Source organism: Populus trichocarpa, chromosome 3 (genome assembly GCF_000002775.5).
Source record: "Populus trichocarpa isolate Nisqually-1 chromosome 3, P.trichocarpa_v4.1, whole genome shotgun sequence".
Classification (NCBI taxonomy): Eukaryota; Viridiplantae; Streptophyta; class Magnoliopsida; order Malpighiales; family Salicaceae; genus Populus; species Populus trichocarpa.
Window position 1 is genome coordinate 14,234,423 of NC_037287.2, and position 10,369 is coordinate 14,244,791.

The window sequence follows — 10,369 nt, forward strand, 5'->3', positions numbered from 1 at the left end:
TTAGTGAACACAAGAGAATATTAAAAACAAAGCCAAAAAGTATTTACAAGCTAGCTAAACTATTATACAATGCGGCGTTCACATAATCAAAAGAAATGCAACTCAAACTCACTATTCTCTATCTCAAAATTCAAAAACACACTACGTATAATGTGATCACTGGTACTGTTTGATGAATCTTTTATCCCGTTTTCGTTTCACATCCAAACCTCCATCATTTTTATTGCTTGGCTTATACCTCAGGACAGGCAAACTAGTACCCAAAAAAAGTCACAGCAATGACTGCCACACCCCTCTTGTTTCTTTCTTTATGTTGTTAATTAATCCATTGATGAAGTTGTAAAGATTTGTAGTAAGGAGAATTAATGTTAAGAATAGCTCCACAGACTTTCTCCATCAGAAGTTCCCTGTGAGTCATCAGATGGCGATGGGGTTATTCTTGGTGGCGAAAGCAGCATTCCTCCTGCCATGTCCACCAGCAAATTTGGCATATCAAACAGTGCCTCCTCATCGACAAATTCTTCTCCACCTGATGCCAAAAAGGTACCAACGGCACAGTCATTCCTAGGTTGTTCAACTAATGCTTCATTGTAGCTCATTTCAGCCTTTTTTAATGCAGCAGCAGCATTAGCTGCATTACGAATATCAGTGGGTGATGTTGATGCTGGAACAGGATAAGTCCCAACAGAACTCGGGAAGTTAAGAACTGCATCAGCACCTTTTAGGGCTAGGACAGCCACATCATAGGCGGCTGCTGCCATCTCCGGCTTTGGGAATGTGCCAAGCCAAATACGAGTGGTTTTTCGTGGCTCCCGGATTTCGGAAACCCATTTGCCACTGCGGCTCCGGATTCCACGATACATTGGGTGCCTTTTGGAGCTAGATGAAGTTGTGGCCATGCTGGTGGGCTTACAATATTGTTGAGGAGGATGATATTTTGGAGATGGATTTTCACTTGTGTTTGTAGGGATAGAATGTGACAGTATAGGGTCAAGTGGGTTCACTACTATAGGTGAATTAGGGTCAAAATGTAGTGCTAATAGTCGCCGAGTTTGGTTTATTTGGGGCACATTGGTGGATGGTTGGGCTCAGCCATATGTAAATCAATATATATGTGTGTGTGTGTGTGTGTGAAGGACGAGGACCCGAAGGAGATGATTTAGGGGTTGTGGGTTGGTAGGTACATGCAAGGAGGAAAGAATTTATACATGTGAGATTTTGTGTAGATTTGTGTTGTAAAGGTTAATGCGTGGGGATTTCGTGGGGGGTCGGCTCAAACTCGTGGTACTCCAGCGTGTAATGCAGGTATAGTTGCCATAGCTAGGGTTTTAGTCTTAGAAAGATTAAAGTGGAAAGTGATAGTTGAGCTGAGGCGAGTAGCTAGCTAGCTCATCTGCTAAATGGAGAGTTTTGATCATAATGAGCGCACGCGCATTGGGCGCGCCTAGCTAGCCATTAGCTGGTATTTGCTCTTCTCTCACAGTATATGCCAAAGCCATCAGCGTTTTCTCTTGATATCTTCTCTTCTGGTTTTATGATTCAGAGGACTAGGAGCCAAGTGGAGCATGGTTGCCAGAGGGGTGTCTATAATATGGGTGACGACCAAAACCGATTCTTTATACCAATTAATTGTTTTTGTGGAAGCTTAACAGTAATTTAAGCTGTGTAAAAAGCTGCATGCGTGAAAGTGACAAGCACATTTTAGTTGGTGATCTGGTTGGGTTATCACGATCATCCATCTTATGGTACTTGAATCTCAGCAAGAAAATCTATATTTCGAACCTTACGGCACTGTACTCTCACAATTAAACCCTCAATCGCCAGTTAAAGTCAATTCAGGATGTTGGATCCACGAACCTCCTCCGATCCCTCTCTTCTCTTTCCTTTGTTTTTGTCTGAAAAAGTCCTTTCAAGCCCTCGATTGCTTTACTTTTATTGAAGTTAATGCCACTGACCGCGTTTTGTCAAGTCATATTAAACAATTAATGTCCTCTGTATCTTACTTCCTCTGGGCCCCTTGTTTTCATATTTTTATTCTATAGCTCAAAAGCTTTCATGTTTTTATTATACAATAACGTTAAAAGAATATAATCTTTTGTGGTTGGTTAACATGGACTGGACTGTTTTTTGAACAGTACCTTTTTTATTTTATTATTATTATTACTAGCCATTTGACTTTCGTTCCGCAGAAAGGGGGCTTTTTGATATATTTTTTATATAAAAAATTAAATATATATTAAAAAGTTTATATAAATATCTAATTAAATATATCGGTAATTATCTATCTAAGTAAATGAGATAAAAATTCATTAAATATAACTAAAATTAAAAATTAAAAAATTAAAAAAAATATAAATCAAGATATTAAATTCATTTGTGTTTATTGTATTTATTTTATAAAATTATTTTTATTAAACCAAAGAATTATAAAAATAAATACACAGATAAAACTGATTGAAATAAAATAAAAGAAAAAAAAATTATTAGAAAAATTATCTAAAAATAAATATTTATTATTTTTAAAAATAATTACTAAGTGCGTGTCAGTCAAGTTAGCCCTGGTTTTTTTTTAATATTTTTTTATTTAAATTCAGTTTTTTTTGTTAGGTCCTTTTTTTGGAAATTAATTTTTTTTTTTATCCTGATTTCATATCATAGGTGACGGGTTAGTCGAATTAACTCGGATTTTTTACCCTTTACTTTTTTTTACATCGATTTTTTTTTCAATTATATCATTTGACATTAAATTATGGCCTTGGCTTTTGTTATTTTTAGTTTTTCTTTTTATTAGGTTATTCTGAGAACGGGTAAGTAAAGTTAATCCAGATTAATTCAATTTTTTTATATTTTTCTTTTATTGAACTTGTGTCTTCTTTTACTGGACCTTCTTTTGAAATCATATTTATTTTTATCCCACTCTCATTTTATGAGGCGTGAGTTAGTCAAATAGCCTGGGTTAATTCGATTTTTTTTTTAATGTTATATTTTTTATTTTTGACATTTGATTATTAGGTTTTGAAGTTTATAATTTTTTTTTGCTTTTACTTTACGAGTTATTTTGATTTCATATCTTCAATGACTTATTAGTAAAGTTAACCTAGAATTTGATCAAATTGTTATCATCAAGGTTTTTTTTTTTTATGTTATAAAAAATTTACCTTAGCTAAAGGTGTAATACGAATCACTTATCTAACGACACATTACTTATCCAATGACATGCACACTAAATCAATTAGATATTTGCACTCAATTTTCTGTTCGTAACTCTTAGGTTAAAATAGGAGAATAAACTTTAATTGAAATATAATTGTTTCACAAAATTAGCACAAGTGATTCATTAATTGAGCTCCCATATCATTTATTAAAATGTTGAGAGATGCGGACGTTAATTTTTAATTAATCGTGCAACGTTGGCATGTTATTCTTTCAGATGTTCATTGAGCTTTAGAAGTACAGCGGTAATTAATTATAGCTCTAACATTTAACTTCGTAATTAACTTTTAGCTAACCTACAGTATCTATAGATTATAGTCGTGTATTCATTTTTGAGTACTGTAAAATGAAATTTTTACTTAGTAGCAGTCATATTGGCACGGGGCTTTATTGTAAACAGATACAATTGATAATCATATTGATAATCATGTAGTTAAGCCCTTTGACTTTTCAGTTTTTGATAACATTTGCTAACCCACTGAGATCTTTAGATAATCTTTCACTCAAATTCAAAGGATGCTAATAAAGTGGGTTTTTATAAGTATAGAACTCTTATTTTAAAGATTAGAGAATTATTGAGTAGAGACGGAATTATTAGAATTAAACATACATTTAGAGAGGCTAATTTCTATGTTGATTTTATATATAGCAAAGCTTGCTATTTCCTCCGACTATGGTTTGATGATCGGGGATGAGCCTCCTCAAGGCTTGCAACAGCTTATTCTAGCAAATATCATGGGAATTAATTAGCTTTTCTAGAGCTGTTTAGTTTTTTTTTTCTTTGTTTCCATTGTAACAGGACAAAAAACCCACTCTTTAGATTGAAAGAACTACAACGAAACTTTCATAGAAAAAAAAAACCTTGAATGAAACTTAAATAAATTGATATTCAACAAATAAATCGGGAACCAAGAAACACATGTGAAGATAGCGCCCCACCTTCAACAAAATTGGTAGCGTTTAATTAGTGTTTTGATACAAAAAATAAATAAAAAGAAATTAAATAATGATAGAAAAGATATATTTTTATATATTTTTTATGTTTTGAAAATAAAATAAAAATTATTTTAAAACAGTTACATAAATAGATTTATTTTGCATCTATTTCTCTTAAACTAAATATCTTTTTGTCTCTTTGTATTTTTCCCTCCAAACACTAATCAAATGCAAGTGGCCAAATAAAACCCGCTTTATATTTTTAAAGATCTTCACTATCCAAATAAACAATTTATCTATTTATTTATTTTTAAAAATGTTTGTCCTGAGCCTGCTATTAATGATGAAAAAATTTATCTAAGATAAGATAATTAATTTAGTACATATTTTAATATAAAATATCAACTTCCAACTAGTAATACGTGATTATTAATTCATAGTAGAGGTATTTCTCGCAAAAATCAAGAAGAGAGAAAATAGTTATCACTTGAAACGATTATCTCAATCAAACTCTAACACACAAATCTCAACTCAAATTGATTTCAAAACTACTCTACGTAAACACACGCATTATAGAACTGGATGGAAAGTGTATATGTAAGCTATCGAGATTTTTCCAAGATACAGAAACACATACGATTTTAATTTCGGATAAATCAATTATAATACTATCATCATAAGAATTAGCAAGAAGTAGAGATATAGTTAATCAAGTATAACATCAACATAAGAATTAGCAAGAAGTAGAGATATATAGTTAAATCAGCTCACCTTATATCTCCTCTATGAATATATAAGTATCTCTTTTTATTCTAATTCACTGCCTTTAATTACTCCCCTCTCATTGAGTCGTTTCACAAATTTCATCCAAGTCAAATCTATAAATAAATAAATAAAAAGGAAGAATGGCCGGAGGGGCTTTTGCTCCAACATCTGGTGGAAAGGAAAGGAATACCCTGGAAAGTTTACTGGCAGGGTGTTATTAACATGTATTTTTGCAGCTACAGGAGATCTGATTTTTGGTTATGATCTTGGTATTTCAGGTATGTGATGGCCCTTATCGTATAGCTTTAATTAGGCTTTGAAAATCTATGAAGTATTACTCTGGCAACAAAAAAAATAAAAAACATAATATTTTTTTTTAAACCAGGGATGTTCGGGTCAGTTTACGCGTACCACGACTAATCCCCGGACCCACTGAACACCCTGCAAGCCCAGTAAACAGGTAAAGCATCGCGAGGGTAACAAGCGTGCACGCTAAGACTTGAACCCAAGATGCTGAGGTAGGAAAATCCTGCCAAGACCGCTGGACCATTAGCCTCGGTGCAACATAATTATTATTTGTACAGGTGGTGTAACATCTATGGATGTTTTCTTGAAGAAATTCTTTCCTGACGTTTACAAGAGGGAGTCCTCTGTCAAACCGTCAGATGATCAATACTGCAAGTTTGATAGCCAGATATTGACGTTGTTTACTTCGTCACTATATCTATCTGCCCTTGTTTCGTCCATATTTGCATCCATGGCAACTCGCAAGTATGGACGGAGACCTACGATGATGACTAGTGGCTTACTTTTCGCTGCTGGTGCTATCGTTAATGGCTTAGCCATGAATGTTCCCATGCTTATTATTGGTCGGCTGTTACTTGGTTTCGGCATTGGATGCGCCAATCAGGTAAAATTATTCTTTTCAAGTTTGTTCTATTTTAACTATCATTATCATTTAGCAATAAAATGTGTATATATTATATTGAAAACCCCGAAATCTTAAACTCCCAAGATTTTTTTTATGATATTTAATGTTTTATATATGTTCATACATATATACATACATATATACAGTTAATGTTTTATACTTGTTCTTGTATACAGTCAGTGCCAATTTATCTCTCTGAAGTGGCTCCCTATAAATATCGAGGTGCTCTCAATATGACGTTCCAATTGTTTATCACAATTGGTATTCTCATCGCCAATTTTTTGAATTTTGCCTTTGCTAAGTGGATTGAAGGAGAAATGGCATGGCGCTTGAACTTGGGTGGCGTTATAGTTCCTGGTCTGATAATTTTTATTGGATCATGCCTTCTTCCTGATACTCCGAATTCCGAGATAGAACGGGGCAATTATGATAGAGCTAAAGAACAACTTCTTAAGCTCCGCAAAGTTGATAATGTTGATGAGGAGTTCAATGATCTTGTCGAGGCTAGTGAGAAAGCAAAACTGGTCCAACATGCTTGGTTAAACATATTTGAAAGGAAGTATAGGCCTCAGCTTTTCTTTGCGTTCTGCATTCCCATGTTTCAACAACTCACTGGCATGAACGTGATCGTGTTTTATGCACCTATTCTGTTCAAAACCATTGGTTTTGGGAGCAATGCTTCTCTTTTTTCTTCTCTCATTACTGGTATTGTTAACATGCTTGCAACTTTTGTTTCAATTTCAACGGTGGATAAGTTTGGAAGGAAAAAGCTTTTCCTCTACGGTGGTCTCCAAATGCTCGTTTCCCAGGTTTGTTACCACATCTCTTCTTTCCACTATACATTCGAGATTCCCATTTATCTTTCTTCAATTCTTTGCGTTTCTGAAATGCACGCGGCTCATAAGTTTTGCTCTTTTATTTTTTTCGCTTATTTTGTAGATTGTCATAACAATTGCCATTGCTATGAAGTTCGGATTGAGTGGAAACCCAGGTGTGATTTCTAATGGATATGCTTATACCGTGGTAGTCTTCATATGTGTTTATGTTGCCGCCTTTGCTTGGTCATGGGGACCTCTAGGTTGGTTAGTGCCTAGTGAGATCTTCCCATTGGAAGTCCGTTCAACTGCCCAAAGTATCACTGTTTCTGTAAACATGATCATCACCTTCGTAATCGCACAAATCTTCACGGCAATGCTTTGTCACTTGAAGTTCGGTTTGTTTATCTGCTTTGCTGTCTGCGTGATTGTCATGAGCATCGTCATATACAAACTGCTGCCTGAGACTAAAGGTGTCCCAATTGAAGAAATGACCACTGTGTGGCGCAATCATCCTCACTGGAGCAAGTATTTTTATGAAGATGATGCTAAGTTTGAAACGAACAAGTCCATAGTTATTGGGATTTTATTGAGTTTATTTCTTGTTTTTATTCTGAGACTTGCTTAGTAAGGCTTTTTGTGTGTTGTGGACCAGGAATTTTCAATCTATTGGAACTGATTGAGTTAATTTGCCTTCTATTTGTTGGACTTGGATCTGCTTTTGTGTTATAATTGTTTACTGTGTGAGTGTTTTTTTTTATATATATTTAGAATAGAAAACAAGGCTCAAAGCCAGTTTGAGTTCGAGCGTATGGGCTTCGAGTCCATGACAAGCAAAGACATATACTTTGCGTTGAAGATTGTTTGTTTGTTTGAAAAATTTTAAAAACTGGTTTCAATTTTTTCTAGTCCACACAAGATAGTTTTGAAAAGTTGGGGTTGTGATGGTTGAACAAGTTTTCTTAAGAACAAAAGGAGGATATAAACAGTAAATAATACTAAAATTAATTTTAAGAATGATTCTGAGAGTGAATCTGGCTGTAAATGTTATGGTTAAATATTAATGCAACCTTCGAATTGTTTTTTAAAGTCATCCTTTCGTGTATATAGTTTGTAGTGGTATTTGTATTCTCACATAGTATTTATTTTTTAAAGTTTTTTGTATTTAAAATATATTAAAATATTTTTTTATTTTTAAAATTTTATTTTTAATATTAACGTATTAAAACAATTTAAAAAATAATTTTAAATTCTATACCACTTAAAAAATAAAAATGATAATTAATTTCAATCGATATTTAACGGATTTGACTAGTTCAACTTCTCACTGAATATCAACAAAAAATAAATTTATTTTAAATCGTGCCAAATTGACTCGAGAAAATTCCTGGCACTCTTAATTGGGCACTAGCAGCCAATCACACTGCCGGTCGTTACGTGCACGTCTAGGAACAGCCACTCTTTTCTGCTGCAACATTTCAAAACACTGTAGACTTTTGAGAATGGCTGCTCCAATATTGTGCTAGAATATTCAGGGCAGGTGTACATATTTCCACTTCAAAGAATATTCATGCTTCTGAGCAAATATTGCAAGTAAATTAATTTCTCGTGTTTATCTGAAGATAGTGACGGAGAAATTCATTTTTCTGTGGGTATTGACGGATTAGTTCATCCACTTGAATTAGTTTTTAAAAAATATAAGATTATTTTGTTTTATTATTTATTAAAAATAGAGCAATCTTTATATTTTTTTGAATTTTTTATATTTAGTCTATATATAATTTTTTTATACTTAGATTAAATTTAATTTTTTAAAATTATTTTAATTACATTGTACAATATCAATAAAACCCTAACCTCTTCCTTTCTTATATTTAACACTAGCAACTTTGATCTCAAAAGGTTTTAACGAGTCAACATGATCGGTTGACAATGTTTCTCTTACTAGTCACCAGAGATGGAAAATCTTGTGAAAGATTTTTCTCAGTACGTGCGTGTGTGTTATTTTGGTGACTAGTTAGGGTGTTCCTTTATCTTGCCCAAAATTAAACTTGTGCCGTGTGCGATGGATGCTCCTCCAGAATCAATGGCTCTTAATTAGTTTATTTAACCCCCTTAATTATTATATGAAAGATTAGCAGAATGTCCCTGACGACTGCTTATGGCTATATATCTAGAAATCAAGGTTGCTGGTTCAGACAATAATAGAACAAGAAATCTTGAAATTAATTCGAAGCTGGATGCACCCTGCACGCACGCACGCTGATAGCTATTTTGTTCAGTGATAATATTCTTCTGAAGCTTTTAAAATCTTGGATTTGTATTCTATCCCCCCAATATCATTCAATTAACCTCACTTGTTGTGGTTGATAGTTGGAGAAATGAGATTGAGTCCTGCTGCTTTGAATCTAGACACACAACAACTTGATTTAAGCTAATCAACGTCAGAATTTAAAACGAGGGTCATATATACAATAGATTGAGAAGCAAGTAGCCAAATTAGAAGAAAAAAATAGAAAGAATTAAATGATGTAATATATGGCTTTAGATTATGCTGCATCTAAGACCTATTTTTTTTTTTTGCTCAAAAACTCCTCCCTTTACCTTCATTTTTATTTGCGTAGCGATGTATTTTTTGTTGTAAAATTATTTTTGAATTAATATTGAAATTAATAAATTTTTGATGTTGAATAAAATTGATAAATTAAGTTTTTTTTTGTAATTTTTTAAATAACTCAAAAAATATTAAATTTTCAACGAAAAAAACTACATCGGTGATTTCATTAGCAATATATATGTCATTTTATTGAAAAGTTATAGAATGATTAAGAAATTTTAGAACTTTACAACAAAATTAATGATGAAAAATGCTTACGTTTTGTTAATGAAACCAACAAGAAAATATTATATTAGTGATTTAATTATTGATGAAATGGCAAACAAAAATTGATAGATGTTTTTTTTTCTTTTGACACCAATATTATGCTTATATAGAGACTTAATGTTGTTGGCAAAACGTAACAAGGCAACCTCCTTCCTTGACCTTCTTAAAACAAAAAAAAACCTCCTTTCTTGATATCTCAAGTTATTTATAAACTGAATTTGATCTTAATTAGTCTCTTTCGGTACATTTGCAAGAGTAAAAACTTTTTAAGGATTTCAAATTTGAAACATCTTCCGAGGAGAGAAAGGTGTTAAATATTAAGTGGTTTTATGTTAATTTCCCCCGTTTACATCAACTCAAAGGTCTCGTCCCTCAATCAACTTTGGTTGGATCCATAGTATTATTCCATGTGCAGTCCCGCAAAATGAGACATAATGCACTAATTTGAGACAAATCATATTACTCATGTCAACAGGGAATTGATGTGGCCAGCAAACAAATTATAGATGCCAACTACATGTGGTATAGGCTCGATCCCTAGTATTCCAGAACGGGTCCGATTTATGTAACCGTCCACCACTTAAATATGTCTCTGTTGACAACAACCCCGAGCCAATCCTCTTCATTGCGCGTTCAAGGCGCAAAAACATTCTTCATGCCTTGTAATAAGAACGCTCGCACGCCCTCTTTAGACTTTAGGTTTTTTTGGTTATGCTAAGAACTAATTAATTGAGAAATCATGGAGTTACTGCTTCTCAAAAATACCTGACACCTGTTGTAACCCCATTTGCCATCCTTAAGCTGTCATCACAAAAAATCTCTCTC

At 33.2% G+C, this 10,369-nt stretch overlaps 2 protein-coding genes across 2 annotated transcripts; one reads left to right on the top strand and one right to left on the bottom strand.

Annotated features, from left to right (window-relative positions):
* LOC7479256 (ethylene-responsive transcription factor ERF027) lies at positions 1 to 1,327 on the bottom strand. The gene has a single exon (XM_024597302.2). It carries the CDS (start codon positions 897 to 899, stop codon positions 369 to 371), a length of 531 nt encoding a protein of 176 aa, XP_024453070.1. The 5' UTR covers positions 900 to 1,327; the 3' UTR covers positions 1 to 368.
* Positions 1,328 to 5,054: 3,727 nt separating this feature from the next.
* On the top strand, positions 5,055 to 7,288 carry LOC7479257 (sugar transport protein 12). The gene is given in 5 exon segments (XM_002303524.4): positions 5,055 to 5,087; positions 5,090 to 5,192; positions 5,499 to 5,824; positions 6,022 to 6,654; positions 6,785 to 7,288. Coding segments are annotated over 5 exon segments (1,599 nt in total).
* Positions 7,289 to 10,369: the final 3,081 nt, after the last annotated feature.